At 42.0% G+C, this 16,961-nt stretch overlaps 1 protein-coding gene across 1 annotated transcript in view; it reads right to left on the bottom strand.

Annotated features, from left to right (window-relative positions):
* Positions 1 to 2,195: 2,195 nt before the first annotated feature.
* bcas3 (BCAS3 microtubule associated cell migration factor) overlaps positions 2,196 to 16,961 on the bottom strand; it is a 318,948-nt gene continuing 304,182 nt past the window's right edge. The window contains exon 24 of the mRNA XM_080889011.1: positions 2,196 to 3,653. Within this exon, the coding sequence (XP_080745137.1) occupies positions 3,505 to 3,653 (149 nt within the window). The 3' untranslated portion in view covers positions 2,196 to 3,504. The remainder of the gene's footprint in view (positions 3,654 to 16,961) is intronic.

Below are 16,961 nucleotides of genomic sequence, written 5' to 3'. Positions count from 1 at the left end.
ACGAGGTTTCACACAGCTGCGCTGTTCAGCATCAGGGTTCTAACATATGGTTTGATGGGCCTGAATTAATCACTTGTTGCACACTAGTTAAAATCAGCAGCCTGTTTTCTCCACAATACTTCGGAAACAGCTCCGGTGTATTTTTAACATCACGGAATTCAGTCAAAATAAGAACAAAAAAAGAAAAAACAAGAACGAAACTTTAAACATAAAAACATCTCATTTTCGTCCCTAAAGCACAGCCTGGATGTTTCAGTGTGAGCGGAGTCTTCCTCTGCTCAGTCCACCGCGCACTTTTTTTCAACCCTGTGCAGCTAAATGGAGCGCTTACTGAATGTCTCCAAAAACATATTTAGAAAAGAAATAAAAATAATACTCTGCAGAATGTGCGTTTACAGCCCTCTCTACAGCTCTGCATGCATGTGTGTTTTGAATCCACGTCTCTTTAAGTCCCGTCTTAACGCAAAATTCAGTGTGTATCGTTTAAAAAACTAGTCGAGTTCGTTTTTATTGAGGACGTAGAATCCACGCCAATACTGAATTCCCGAACAGTTGATTTGTAATTTAGAGTCACCGTCGGGAGCCAATTTACACTCTCCAACTGCACAGCCATACACGAAAGAACAGCACTGTGTTGGTTTGTAGCTGAAGTGAAATGCTGAAGCCAGCTGGGAGTTCGTGGTGGTAAAAACTCAAGCAGGGAGACGGTCATGGGTTCAAATCTAATTTGCCTTGTGCGCAACACAAACTTGGGAAAAGCTGCTGAGTAGCAACAGAACTCGCGGCCCAATGCTTTGCCTAGAAGGGAGCTTGTTACTGCGCACACTCGCTGTGTAACAGGCCTTCCTCCAAGAGTGAAACTGTGAGCTGCGAGGAACATTGCACACTTCAGAGAAGGCCAGCAGACCTCTTGCTCTTTATTCTGAAAATTATATTTTGAACTGCAGCTGGCAACAAGCAAGTTTATTGATAACCCTAAATGGAAAGTGGTGCACAGTTGTGCAACCGCATCAATTGTTGGCACTTGGCCTAAAGAATAACAAACTAACAACATCTCTGATGACCATAACGATGCCGGGATGATTCTGGGAAACTGTTCAGTGGAGCTGGACACTGATCTCACCAAAAACCTGCAGGACTCTTCTTATATTCTGCTGCCGGCTGCTGACCCGATTAGTTAATACTGTCACAGTCCTGCTGAATATTCACAAGTTTTCTTCTCTAATCACACATTTCCAAGCAGGAGCTCTGGTCAGAATCAAGAAATTTCAAAGTTTGAGCAGTTTATATGTCAGGGAGCCAACTGTGTCATCTTCACTGACTGAAATCAGGGAGCAGATTTAGGAGCTCAGTAACAGCACACATGTTCCTCTGAGTTCATGTAAACAGAGCTGCTCAAGTTCAGTGATTCAGAATTTCTTTCCTTGCACTCCCACGTCACTGCCCACTTGTTAGAAATCAATAATTGTTTACATTTAAAACATTTTAGGGATTTTGGTGCGTGTGGAACTTTTGTTACACTTCACATGTGTCTGTGGTGGTGACGGACACTTCCTCTGTATTAAAATGTGCACCTCTGAAGATATTTCATAATGTAAAGTGTTTGCAAAAACATGATAAAATAAAATGACTTTCATTTGCAAACTGCTGTCTTTTCAGTTTATGTTGCATAATGCTGAAGTTCCTCTGGTGAAGTGGCACATCCTCCCAGCTTTGTTCGTAATGGAATCTTGCACATCAGCCTAAACAAACACACAAAGGTTCACATTTATCCATTCAGTCTGCTCACGAACTCGTGCTGTAGCCATTTTCCTTTTGAAATATACACGAGCGTACGGCACGAGCTGTTGATGGTTACGCGTCTTTTCTCTTCAAGGCTGGGAAGCTTCCACTGCAGCTCACGGTGTTGGGAATGAGATCAATCGTGGCACATGAAGCACACACTGTTTAATCTAATGTCATTCAGTTTAACTGTCCTCAGGTTTGTTTTTAGAATTAGAAGTTTTGCTGATTAACAGAGAAACAAACTCTCACTTCTCTCTCAGAACAAAGAGCACGAGTTGCCCATAAAGCGTCCTTTAACCACCCTTTACTGCCTGTTAAAAAAATATGGCACTAATTAGCAGTGGTACTGTGCGCTGATGGTCACCGCTGTGGTTGAAATGGGAACATTAGGAGCAATCAGAGTGAGGACAAAAGACGGTTTCATTTTCTTCACTTTGTTTTTTTTTTCTTGCATGAACGCAGGGAAAGAAGTCAATGTTTCACAAATCCAACAACAAGAATAATAATGATGTTTTTCTTTTTTTTACTGTCCATTCAGTGTCTGAGAAAGCACATCGGACATGCAGGCAGTCCACATGTAGCACTGCAAATAACATTTCGAGCATTTTCTTGGGAGACGTTAACAGTGCAGTTATTTTCACTTTGAACAAACTGTCAGACAAACTCTTTATTTCTGCAGGCAAAGAAAAAAAACAGGAAAATATAGATTTGAAAGATCTTGAATAGGAAAAAGATTTTGGTCAAAAGTTGTTAATGTACAAAATTCGGCGTGACGACTACACAAGCCTCCGTTACTGCGCTCAATTAAAATTTACTATCTGGAAAGGCGGAGTGGGGAATATATCCAAATGATTTCAGAAACATCTCGATTACACTGTAAACATCTGAATTACTCCAGCAAAGCAGTAATAGTGTCATCTTGTTACTGCACCCTTTGTCAAATATGATTACATGAAAATCAAAGGCATGAAAGGAGCAAATTTAATCTAAAACACTGAGCGGGAGGCAGCGACGCTCTTACACGGGGAGAAGGAGCTCCCGCACGTCGCTGCCTGGAATAAACATTTCCTTTTTTTCCTCTGTCAGCACTCCCGTCTCCTACGCTTCATTCAGACAATGGGCGCACCTAACCTTCAAAAACACACACTGAGAACGACGGCAGCTGAGCGAGCAGCAGGCGACGAAGCAACGAGGTAACGAGCAGGGTTACGCTCTAATGTTGAAAATAGTGGACGTTTCTCCCTGACAGCAGACATATCAAAATATTAAACTGTATTTTATCTGTTCTTTATTTAGCTTCCTTCTAAGCAGCTGCTCAAAACAGCTGCTACCCTTTAAATGAACAAGTTTCCAAAAGTCTGCAATAAACGAGTCCAGGTGTTTCCACCCAGACATGAGCACAATTCGAGGGTAAACAGCAAATCAGTGTTTTTGGAATGATTTGGGAATTAAAATGATCAGATTTGAATTGAGTGGAAATTGGCACAATTTTCAGCAGCTTGAAAATTCAACCCCAGAAATGAATGACCAGTGGCGGCCGCAGCTGATTGGCGAGCAGCCGTCTGAGACGAGAAGAAACGAAACAAAAAACAAAACGCATGCTGACCATAGAAACACAAATCTTTTGATTTGGACTCAATACACCGCATCGGTGCGTGAGTGTACGATGGTGGACGGGCAGGCAGAGCAGGGTGGGACGGATGCCAGCGACGAGGTGTCCTAGGGGAAGTTGGTGGGGAAGAGGCTGAGCGGCTGGCTCTCGTTGGTGGGCAGCGGCGAGCGGTAGCCCTCGAAGTTGCGTGGGATGCTGCCGCTGGTGGAACCTGAGCTGTTGCTGAGGGTCTCGATGCTTCCCTCCCTCTGCAGCTCTGCGGGGACAGTGAGACAGAACGAGAGAACGTAGAGTTAGAGCCAGCAGACAAACTGGCTAATCAATAACTAGACCTTCGTGTGCCGCCTCAGTCTCCTTGTGGTTTATTCAGAACCACCGGAGGTGCAGCCCTCTTTCAGGAATACACCAGCTGAGAATGAGTAAATAAAATCTACCGACAGCATCTCAGAGAAAGTTTTTACTGAAAAATGTCAAGTGACAAGACTTCACTAAGCTGGGCTGAGATGCTGCTCAGGTCCTGAGGAAGAGCGTTCACGCTGCTTCATTTGTGTCCAAGTGAAAACCCTCCTGACGGCATCGCCACACCCCGGCTATAGGACGCTGTTTACTCAAAACGTTGATTGCATTTGCAGTTATGAAGCAACAGGAAAACACCTTTTTAATTCCACCGGTGTATTACAAACATATCGCTTCTTTGCATATTTAATTTTCCCTTTTATGACTGCACAAGCTAAACGGCCCTTATCAATCTTTCTGAATGCTCCCGCCACAGAGCACAGGCTACTGTCGTGGTTCAACTTTAACCTACTGTAGTTCTTGTAGTTGGGCTTCCATCAAGTTTTCATGTTTAATGGGATTATTACCAACATTTCAGGGCAAGCACTGAGAGTTTTCCCTTAAAAGAAAATGTTTTGATAATCTACATCGGGAATTCTCACATTGTTGATGACCAACATGCTAAATGATGGCTGACTGAGGGCTAAATTCACACATCAAACACATTGTGAGTTCGTACCGTGTCTGCTCAGCAGATGGAGGTACTTTGGTTGGTGGTCTATGGATTGTATCATAATATTACAAAATCTACTTCTAATTATTTTCAAAGTATTTTAGCAAGACACAATAACATACACGATCAAGTCTAAACATTAGAGCAGATGTGAGTGTAACAGCACGAAACATTGGACTTTAACAGCTTCACTTTACAGAGTCAAAAAGGGATTTTCAGGCAGCACAGAGGTTCCAGGAGTTTCCCTTCTTATTGCTCCACCGCGATTACTCATGAGACCACTACGAACCTGCTTTTGTGTCAGACAGATGAAATCCACATCTGTGGGAATAACCCACAGTATGAGTGGACATCAGTTATTCTGGGACTCAACTCTCTGGGTGACACAGGGCATATTTCTGACATGTCGCATGGCTGCCCCCCTCCCAGCCCTTCAGCGTCCTTCACTGTGGAATGACCGAGCTACTTTGGTAAAAATCCCTCCATAAGGAACTTATTACTGTTATTAAATGCTGTAAAACATATCCATAGATATGTGGATGGGATGGCGTGCGCAAAAGCGGCAACGCAGTATTAAGACTGCGATGCTTGCAGTGTGCAGTGACATCCATCAGGCTTCTAGCTGCGTTTAATCTGCTGTTGCTTCCCGGATGTTCTGCTGACACCGGTCGCCGCCCTGCAAACACACTGCACTGCGCATCTGCGACGGAGCATCGACAAACCGAGAGCAGGATTTGATAATGCATTTACAGGAGACGTGCGCATGCTCACGGCTCAGGCTGTAGACTAGAGACGATCAAATGTTCTCATCCGACAGACACTCAGCGACACGAAACATCACATTGGCAAGAGAAAGAAGGACTCGACGACTCAACGAGGATCAAACTGCAAAGCGTTATATTTAATAACTATTCTTTTGGTTTAGTAAATTATTGCTTCTTTACTCCTGTGCAGTGACTTGTTATTCTAACTGTAACAGACATGTTGACACTTTCAAACTCCGAGTCCTCTCCAGAATGGCCTTCAGTATGAACAGAAAGGAGTGCTGGTAGGTACGAGATGTGTTTCGGTCATTCTTGTGTTAGTGACACAATGTTCTCAACCAGAGTGAAAATAAAGGTAAATACAGCTGTTTATAGGCGCTGCTGTGATCTGAAACTGTTGTCACTCCGAGTTTTTCCTGGGCCAGAACGTAACGCTCCGAATCCTCCAGCCGTTTGAAACTAACTGCAGAAAACGCTACTGACCTCGGGATGAACAAAAATCCTAATTTGCTTAAGACTGAGTTCAAATTCATAGCGCAGTGACATGAAACCACAGTTTAATGTGTCCCTGTGTCCTGCAGATGTTCAGGAGCTAATGTGGATGCTGTCTTTGTCATGGTGGCTTTGCAGGAAGTGGAAGCTTCTTACTTTAGCTCAGGAAACCTAAGACAAACCGCAACTGTTATTATCCCAGCTAACATGCAATGTGCCACACTGTGGCGAGATCCCAGCCTCTCCCAACCCCTTCCTCTTTAATTTCCCAACGCTGGGCAGAAATGCTGCAGTAATTCCAGGCAGAGATGAGAACTGCTGGTTTACACTGTTCTGGGTTCAGATAACATGGTACTGGTGATTTAATTAGTATCTGGGAAAACGGCGCTGCATTCACTGAGACATCAGCACTGCAGTGCCAATAACACTGAAGTTAAGATTTTAAGATTTTAAGAGGAGAAACTGGTGACGCTGGGATGGTTACATTGATATTGGTTTAAAAGGCCAATCTCCTTTTAATACACACTTTCTGTCTGACACATGAACGCACAATATCGCAGCATACATCACAGTTTACTTTTATTTTTTCACCCTACCAGCATTTCCATAGTTTAATTCTTCCTGTAAATCCAAAAAGCTCTGCTAATTTTATTTTTCCTCCATTCTTTCCACACTGCTGATCAATACTTCCAGGCTCTTACCCTACAGGCTAGCCTCAGTTACCCAGCTGGATCTGTGCTGCAGTGTTATTGAAGGCGATGTAAGCTGCTGAACACCCCAGTAAAGCCCTAAAGGCCTTTTCTAGTGCTGCCTAATCCACCTCATTGTGTGACGCCCACCAGCTATTCAACAAGTCTTAACCCCTCACGCCCCCAACACAATCCCCGAGCGCTCTAACGTCGGGGATCTTTTCCTCTGGGACTGATGTCACAAGGTAAAGTAATATGATTATTTACAAGGTGGTTTTGTCTGATGTGATGTGTAGATAAAGCTGCTCTGGAGTGAGGCCAGTGAAGAAACGGAAACTACCACGAGGTTTGACTGGTATAGGCTTTTAAAGAGTGGCTGATCATAGCGGCTTATCTATAAAAATGTCACTTTCAATGCAAAATATTTGAAAGCGCGCAGCAGATGGGATTCTTGGGTTACAGCAGGATCATCCTGAGAAGAAGAAAGCTCTGAGATAGTAGTTTAACCACTGGAGGTGAGAAAAACTAAATCTTCTTAACCAAGAAAACTCAGCTCATGTGGAATCTAAACCACGTAGGCACAAATGATGACTGTAAGGCTCCTGGGACTGAAGCCATGCTCAGGATGACATCGGGGGCCAGTCTTCGAAAGAAAATGTTAACTCAAAACATGGATATGAAAAAGCAGTCAGTAAAGCAGAAGCGTATGCCACAGTTGGGGATAACGTGGAGGTTTTCCAGGCTGGAGTTGGATGAGTGCGGGAATGGGGGTTCTCGGCAGTGTTAAAGGAGGAAAATGTAGTACTTTTTGGAAATTTGTCCTCAACACAATCCGACAGACACATAACAAAACAGCAGCAAGTTAATGCCTCATCAGCCGTACAGAGGGAACGGTCCGAAACCCTCGGCTGTGAACAGGCCTAATCCTCTTACACTCTCACACAAACACATGCAGACTTTCATTTTTATTCACACAGACTAAATCTGCTCTCTCAGCACACAAATATTTTAGCGGTTGTGAAAAGTCCTCACATCTTTTCACACTTGCACATCACTTCCTCTACAAGTTAATGGGATTTTCTAGTTTTTTACTATTTAGCTGGTATTAGTTAAATTTAGCGGATCACCTCTGCTGTTTGGGATAGCAGCTACATCAAGTACAACACACACCTTTATTTTGCTGGTCACCTTTGTATAAGTCTGACTAATCTGCAGGTTTGAAACCCGTCTTTTCAGTTGACCGCTCGTGCTACTTTCCCTGTCAGATGTATTTGAGTACAATGTTGTTATTGCCAGGATACAATTATCTCCATGGAAATTAAACACCATCTGCTGAAATTGGCAAAAAAGATCCAGACTGTGGACTTTGAAGAGTTTACGTTAATCAGTTACCCCAACGTCAAGAACTCTGTAAGTTTTCAGTTTCCCAACATGACCGACTAACACGCGTGTCATTTTCTGCCTTTGTCCGTGCTCTTATGTACTGTGAAGGAGAAATGTCCTCACGAACACAACTGCATGTACAGAGCACTTCCTGAGGCCCCGACTGGCAGTGTGTGTCATGTGCCTGTTATGGTGAGATGAGACACACCACTGAGAGGAGGGGATCAAAGAGAATACAAAGGAGCTTTTAATCAGAGGCTCTGTGCCAGCCAGACTGGGTAGAGTCTCATCCATCCTTCTATCCATCCATCCCTCTTTCCCCCTGGGAGGCTGGGATGGGGGCAGTAACCCATAGCCATAGTATACTTATCCTAGCTGATTGTTTTTGTGTTTTAACTTTAATCTCACCATTAGCTGCAGCTGCCTCTGATTAGTGCTCTCACGTCACATTCCAACCCCCAACAGTGTCACACACACACTTATACACATGTGCATATGCTAACTGTGTGAAACCTATGTGAAAATTACTTCACGTCATCATTATGGAGCAAAGTCGGGTTAGTGCTAGCTTGTAATGGTGATTTCATACTGTCAGTGAACAAAAGACTCTTTATTAGGTGCATCTTGCCAGAACTGGCTTGGATTCACTGTTACCTTCAGAAGTGCCTTAATTCATCATGGAATAGATTCAACAAGCTGCTGGAAACATTCCTCACAGATCCCGGCCCATATACACACAATCATCACTGCAGATATGAGGCAGGATGATTTTTGAATGTCCAAACACATTTAAGACTCACCAGACAAGGCAACATTTTTCCAGTTTGGGTGAGCTGTCAATTTCCTGTTCTTAGCAGACAGGAGTGGTACCTGATGTGGTCTTCAACGTGTTGTGCATTCAGAGATGCTCCTCTACATATCTTGGTTGTGACCATTAGTTACTTCAGTTACTACTGCCTCCCCGGCAGCTTGAAGCAGCCTGCTGGCCATCCTCCGCTGACCTCGGTGCATTCTCTCACAGAAGCAGTGATTCTACTCTCTGTACCTTCTCTGTGCACGTTCACCTCCACACACTTTTTATGTTCATGTGAAGGCTCAGCCACAAGTGCTGTTATAAAACAAATCATTTATGAGATCCTTCTAAACTGAGTGTCCCTAATACACGTTTATTAACCACACAATAATGCAGAGCACCTGTTTTGTGTCCTATGCCGAGGAAACACCACATTTATAAGTTTGGATTCAATTAGTTTATTTTAGGAGCAACAATTTAGGAATTGTTGCTACAAATAATTCACACTGGACAGACGCATTTTCCAAAATCTAATGCTTCTAGGTCTTACTACAAGCATTTCATAGCAAACGCAACTACCTTTAAATTATTTTTCCATCAGAGAAAAGCGAGAATGTTCCAAACCTTGTTGTTATTTATCCTACCCATAAATAAAACCACCTTAATTATGTGGCGATGAGTGTGACCTTACATGGAGCTGCCCTTATCCCCATCGGCAGAGCGTAGGGGCTCGACCCTGAAACAGGCACTGGCGCTGGGCGCAGTCTACTTCTGTGCTTTAACTTTTTAGAGTGACCAAAAAATGTTCTATCAAGCAAATTCTTTCAGTCTCCAGAACAACACAATGTGAAGATAAACACAAACGCCATCAGGCCTTTGGAAACGGCTACAGGGGTCAGAATATTCAGAATCAGACGCCCACGTTCATCATCTATAGTACTGGCATATCATAGCACACTGACAGTATATGTGAAAATGCGACTAATAATAATGAGCTGCACATATAAAAACATTTAAAATCCCTGTATGAATCCTTGCTGTGCACGATCCTTAGAAAGCTGTCCAGTTGGAAGACTGAACCCACATTAGTGGGAAAGCTCATTAAAATCTACCGGAGATCATCCTGATGCGCTGTGAAAAGCCGGGCTTAACACACGCTCCCGTGTAAAGGACATCACACATTAATGCGGCTGGAGACACACATGCCACGTACAGTATATCAGCAGAGATGGCATGTGCAGCTGAAGCCACGTGCTGCCTGGATCAAGCGCAGTGAATTTATTTTTATGTATACTGGCCAGTTGGTGTAAAAACAGGTTAATGCTGCAGGCCTGGATTCATACACCTACATCTCTCCTGACTAATTACAGAGGCAAAAAGATGCTTAAAATACATTTAACAGCACACTAACAGTGTCCAGCTCGCATGTTACCAAGCTGTCCTCTGAGAACGGACGACGGCCACATGCTCAAACTCCGCGGGATAAACCGCAGCCCCATCAATCATGATACTCAACAGGTAGTGTGATTAAGAAGCAAATGCAAAGGAAAGTGATTCATGGGGCTAATTCAGGCCTTTGAGCAGAGACTTTCTCTCTGTCTTCTCTGACCCAGCAGCTCCATATATGCAGCTAACCACAAGTTTCCCAGCAGCTGCTCATTAGGGTGTGTTATAAGGAGTGCCAACAACAGTCAGGGACACTCCTGACACTCTATGTGGGCCGCTTTGAATTAGGGCTCTAATGAAAACCTAGTGGTGACCCAGCCTTTGACTAGCTACTTACCCAGAGCAGACCGACAGCCGCCACGCCACTGGACACTGGATGGAAATGCTTTTATAGGCCGGCTGCTGCACTTAGATATGGATCAAAACACAGCAAACAGACCCAGACTGGTCTCTCAAGTGAGTAATGTAACAGCAGTATGCCCAGCACGCAGTTAGTTGCGCTGAACTAAACTGCAGGTTAAAACACATTTGTATTTTCTGAATTTAATGACATATATGTGGCTTGGGGAAAATTATGACATGCTACAAAGTTTCTTATTTTCTCCACAGTTCGGGTTCTTCGAATCTGAATCAGCTCTTTGAATCGGTCGAGTTTAGTACCAGCATTTCTTGATGAAGCAACATATTTGATCCATGGTGTTTGAGGTAATTCCACACACAGAGGGTTGCCTTCAGCGATAAATAACTAAATATGTTTCTGACCTGTTCCACTCCAGCTCCAGCTCATTAAGACACCAAGACTTTAAGGTGCCCTGTTGTATATGGCACCAAGATAAATCACCAGGTTAGCTTCACATCCTTGTTAGTGGGAGCGATCCTGGATCAGATTTGCTTCGGCACATTCTCCAGTAACGTTTTACAAATTAATGATGTGCCACTTTTTGGGCGAGTGTGAGCAGATACTGAAGCTCCTCACATGCTTCGCTGTTTGTTTGGCCATGACACGCTGGGCATTGTCAGTTAGGTTTACACATACGCACGGCGAACATGAGTATGAGAAGGGGCTGTTATTTGCTTCATCTGCCCGCTGGTGCACACAATCACAGAATACAAATATAAAGCACAGAGGGAACACCTGGAATAAATGTGCTGATAAATATAACCAAATCAGATGCTCACTGAAAGATCTATTGGGTATTAAAATGATGCATTATATTCCTTTCTTATCCTTGATCATCATCAACAGAACATCAACTAAGAAAATGTATTTTGTGAAAAAAGCTGTTCATCCCTCCAGAAGCGTTCGGTCATCTGTCTCGCACGTGAAGACGTTTGTGGAAATTGTCATTTCTGTGCATTTTAAAAACCACCCAAGCCTCACGTAGGCACTTTAATCTAACAGTAGCTACATCGACAGCAAGCACATTCAAAGAGTTCTACTTGTGTAAGCACTTCATAAGCAAACTGCCTATGGTAAGGAACAGATCGTCCACTGTAGCCCGCTGAAATATCCCAACGTGAACACGCAGACATAGTTGCACACATATGGTTTGACAAGCTTGTTGGGAGACCTCTGTCAGTGGTTTTGGACAGGAGGGCTGGTCTCAGCTGAAAGAGGTAGCCGGTGTTGGTGCCCACTGAGAAAACTGACAGACAGCACATCGTCAAGAGGCTGTCGCTTATCATCACATCAAATATGTGAGCATGCCAAAATAAGAGACAGATAAAGCTGTACACTGTGTGTGTGTCTGCATGTGTGGTGGGGGACCAGTTCAGAGTCGTAATGGGGCTGGAGTCGATCCCAGCTGTCACAGGGCGAGACAATTATAAGATCCATAGTTATACATAGTTATACTTTATTCCTATTATTGTTACATTTACTGTATTTGTGTCTTTTCTTGCTATAGCTCCAGTTTCCATTTAGAATTAATGACATACTTACTGCATCACTATTCAGGATTGCATTTTTGTAATACAAAGAAATAAATCAAAGCATTCAGCACGCATCCCGAAACAGTTTTCAGCTTCACAACTAAAAATATTCCTTAACCCTTTAAAACTACCATAGAACCAAGTCCGCCAGAGCTTACTTTATATTTTTACATGTTGTGGAGCCATTTTTGGGAGCACTTCAAGTTGCTATACATCAATACAACCATTACAGCCAAAATTTTTATAATATGTATGCATTAAGTGCATAGTAACTACATAAATTGCAAAAAAGTGCAATAAACTACAAAAAAATTGAAAATCGTTTTTGTTTTGTTTTTTACATATATTTCTACTTGGAGAAATTTAAGAGGTTTATCCCTCAAAACTTTAAATACAAAAAAGTTGCAAAAAATAGTTTACAACAACAGGAAATTTATTTTGAGTGTCTTCATAGTTTTATTTTTGAGATACAGCAATTTTTATATACTGCAGGAAAAACGAAAAACAATCCTATGATGCAAATTTGCAAAGAAAACAGCAGGTGCATCAAAATAAACTATTTTAAGCAGTGCAATTTGAGTTCTAAGCATCACAGAAACTATTCAGAAAAGTCAAACATGACCAATATAGGCTTTTAAGGCCTACAAGTAAAAAACGACATTTTCCATGAAAATGACGTCACTTCCGGTTTTGGGCAGGTAATGGCGGACATGCGATCGTTCGCGCTGACGTCTGTTTCAATGTGGGAAGTGTTACGAACAGCTGATCAGATCGGCAAAGCGTGTTTCTGGAATATTATGTTTTTGTTCCTGCAAGAGCTTTTTATGCAATTTTTGCAAAGCTTTATGTGGAAGGAAACCGTGACCGAGGACAAGCTGATGGCATAAGATGTAAGTAACAACTCCTCCGGTTTCATATGCAAAAAAAATTATTGCGCTAGCTTACGCGGTTCCCGTTCTACAGGGATTTAAAAATAGTTACGCAAAACGGAGCGTGCTGCTCTGACCGGCTTTTAACTGTTAAAGTAGATCCTACCTCTAAGTATCAAACACAACTAGCTAAAATCTGTATGTTTAACTTGTTCTGTATATATAGTTCTACATATGTGGATGCTGTTCATTAGAATCATACCCATGGCTTCCTCGGTTGGGTCAAATATGCTGTGAGTAAACGAAGAAACTGTAAATTGTATTTCCTCCTCCTCATCACATGCTCAAACTACCAGGGAGTCTTCTTCAAGATTCTCGGAACAACATTGTGCATCAGTCACAACAGAATCACTTTCTGTTTTAATAAAATGTCAGCGCTATCCTGCTTCTGTCTAAACGGAACCACTGCAGTATTACGGACATTTAACACACCTTTATGCAAACCCACACACAGACAAACACCCAGGTCTCTGCAATGCTTTCTCAACAAGTGTGAAACCAGAAGAGCAGCAAATGAAAGCAAACTCATGTAAAACTACAAAGCCAGTAAGAGGAACAAGGTTCCATCAGGCATAACACCAGTGCAGTACCAGTACTTATGTACAGGTTGGCACTGAGAGACAAACATACTGTGCAAACACAGACACACAGTCAGCACAGGGTCAGCAGGCTGAATTCAGCCGGTCTGTATAAAGGTGCACGGGTCACTGACAGGCAGCTGAGACACAAAGACAGGCTTCCATTGCATGTGCTGTTCCCTCTATGTGTTTAAATCTTTCACTTATGAGTTTTAACACACAGAAAGATCAACTTTGGGTAGAAAAGGGTCAGCTTTTAACTGAGGATTTCACCTCTAAGAATTATGGTTTCCTTTAACTGTTTTTATGTAAGGCACTTTGGCTGCCTTTGAACAAGAGCACGTAGGTCAGGACAGCAAAAGTCTGCATCCTAGCAGGATGCACGCTCACGAATGTGCAGAAAAATGACGTGCTGCGAGTGGTGCAGTCAAATACTTGACAACCAGTTCTATGTGTCATATACTAATTCTGCTTTGCAGGTATCAATTCCATGACTTAAGAACAAAAGGTATATTTTGCTTTTGATGTGTATAACACACTGACACATTTCCACTGTATTACACTTTAATCCTCAGACTTCCTTTAATTATTACCTTTTAAATTCTATACCTGCTGATATTTTGTTCTTATTTGTATTTAAGGTGAAGTGGTGTTGAGCTGCTGAGGGGACCTCCCCAAGGGAGTAATAAAGTTCTATTGTATTCTATTCTACAAATAGATTTTAAGTGAAATAAAAAGAACTGCACAAAAGAGCAGGTGATGTGTGTGGAAGAGTATTCACACACACAAAAACTAATTTAAAAATGCTAATTCTCTTCATTTGTTTACACCAGCAAGTCCTGCCCAATTAAAATTCTGTAAATTTTAAGGTCTTATTTTTAACAGTAAATATGTAAATATGGGAAATTTTAAAAACCACCTTTTAGTCATTCTAGTTTAGTTGTTGTTACTGCTCTTTAAATATCATATAGGTTTATAGAAACCTGCTTTTCAAGGATTATTAACTTTAAATATCAAACTAATGCAAAACACAGTCTGACCAAAAACCCTGAAACATTTCGACCTTTACTACATCCCAGCGACAAAGACATTTATTATGGACAAGAACAACAAAAACAAGCTCCTGACAGAGACTTGGGATGTTTAAAACGCAGATGAAAATTTGTTTTCCTTAACTTAGTATTATGAGGTAAATGTAACAGCGACAGCTCTTGAGTCATTAAGCCACTGACAGGCAAAAGCAGACTAACTGACATAAGACATATTTCCATTGTGTGAGGAATGCAAAGAGGCAGAATGAAAAGTCAGACGTGCATTTACTCGATGGACACAGTTCTGGTTTTTGAGAGTGTTTGAAAGCAATAAAGGGTTGGAGTTATTTCTGCTTGTCCAATAGGAATTCATAATTTCCTAAAAGTAGTCCCTGTAATCAGGATAAATCAAGGATGGTTTTAAAATGTTATAACATAGAAAGAAAAAACTGGCATTTAGAGGCTCGGAAAAAGAAGAGCAAACCATGTTGTGCAAGCTTCCTCTCAAATTACTGTCAGTTCGTAACAGAAGATTATTGCACTCATCATTGGGATCATTTTGGCTCATTTCCCAATTACTGAAATAGACATCCTCGTATTGCTTTTGTTTGCATTTAAGTGACATCGAGTAGAAGAGAGAGATAACATTATCTCTATAGCATCAGCATGAATCAGATGCTTTTCATACTTAAGCTCAAATTTTTTTTAATATGGCGTAATCATGGACGGGCTTTCATCTGGGACAAGTGGCTGCACAGATCCTCAATACACACAGAAAGCCAGTCGTCTGCATTAGCATAGACAGAACATGATATCAGTGCATCATTTCTTTCTCTGGCTGCGTTCGAGTCGGTCAGTCCTTCCCTCCTCTCATGGAGAAATGGGTGTTTTCAAAAGCCTATGAGGGGTGGAAGTCTGTAAAAGGTGCTAATGTGTAGAAGCTGTCTCATCCTGTTTCACATTGTCAGTGTCAGTAAGGAGGTTATTTCCTTGCATTACAAAGCCATTAATGCACTTAGAAGAACAGAATAATGTTGGGAATCATTGGAGTTAGTGCTTCATAAAGTGCTGAATGTTTTACGTGTTAGCCATTTCAGATTAATATTTATTAAATAATCTTCATACAAAGCAAATAAGTGTTTGAAAGATATGAAACAGGCAGGTCTCGTAAGCAGAATGGATCCAGGTCGATTTTGTCTTTTTCTTTTCAGCCTGCACTCATGGAAGATTGTAGTGGTTGCTAACAACAATAATAATAATAACAAGCCCACAATGTCCAAAAGAACAGTGGTGTAAGATGGTGAGATTCAAAGAAGCGCTCACAGTGGACAACAGCACAAAACAGAAACAGTCCATGTCAATCCATCCCTTTAATTCCTGACTCGGGGTTTACAGCAGTTCTCGGAGCAGGAGACTGAAGAGGGAAGTTTAGTCCAGTTTTTGGTCCTTGAATTTACTCGAGGATGAACTCGCTCGCTAAAAGAGGCTCTTTGTTAACACGTTTAAGCCAGTACTCCAACATCACCACCCGATCCTAAACAGAAGTGGTGGACGCTCCCATTATTGAACTGGTGGGCAGTTTCCAGGATTTGGGCTCAAGGGAAATCCAAATTGTCAGAATCCAACATCTGAGGAAATGGCAGTCGAGCAAACGATGCTGTCAAGGACTGATAGGCTGGCAACAGGCTACGTCCTGATGCCAGACCACGCCACTTCTGTTTGAAGAATTGTGATTAGGTGATTTAAGGACTAAATGCTATACTAGTACTTGTATAGTGCTTTTCTACTCTGAGCACTCCAAAGGCTTTTTACTACAAACCTCATTCTCCGCGTCACACACACGGCACAGGCTTGCACAGCTGCACTGATGTCCTTAATACTGGTCTACTGAACACATATGAGCAGAAATGGTTATTAAATTTCCTGAACATGAGTGAGAAATGTAAAACTGAATGTTTCAGTAGATTTGTATGCCTTCAGTTAGTCTTCAACAAGTCTTCTAACTATTAAAAGGGTTTATAGGACGTGCAGTTGTTGGTATCAGCTGAACTATCCAGTGATTTCTGTAGCTCCCCTCTGGGGCCTGTGTGAACTCTGCAATCCAATGCCTTAGTTAGGACCTTAACTTCTATATGCTACCATAACACAATTTGATTCAGCTGTAAGTATACACCAACCAAACAAACAGCTTATATGCAAACTTTCACTCGGGATTTAGGACTCATCATAGCGCAGAAACAGCACCGGTGAAGGCTACTAACGATCTTCTCATGGCCTCTGATAGTGAACTCATCCCTGTACTTATCTTGCTTTACTACTGCTATCACATTTTACATCGGAGACTGGAGTACACTGTTGAGATTAAATGAAATGTGCTACATTGCTTTATAACATATTTATCTCATACAATGTAATCTATGTAAACATACAGTCTTCCTCCACAAGGCCTTCCATGAGCCTCTTTGATGGGACAGATCATTTCACGTTACTTGAGTTTCCCTTGTGCAATATTATAAAA

This window comes from Rhamphochromis sp. 'chilingali' (genome assembly GCF_963969265.1).
Source record: "Rhamphochromis sp. 'chilingali' genome assembly, chromosome: 8".
Taxonomy (NCBI): domain Eukaryota; kingdom Metazoa; phylum Chordata; class Actinopteri; order Cichliformes; family Cichlidae; genus Rhamphochromis; species Rhamphochromis sp. 'chilingali'.
The sequence above is the reverse complement of the archived record's forward strand: the minus strand, read 5'-3'. Positions and strand labels throughout refer to the sequence as shown.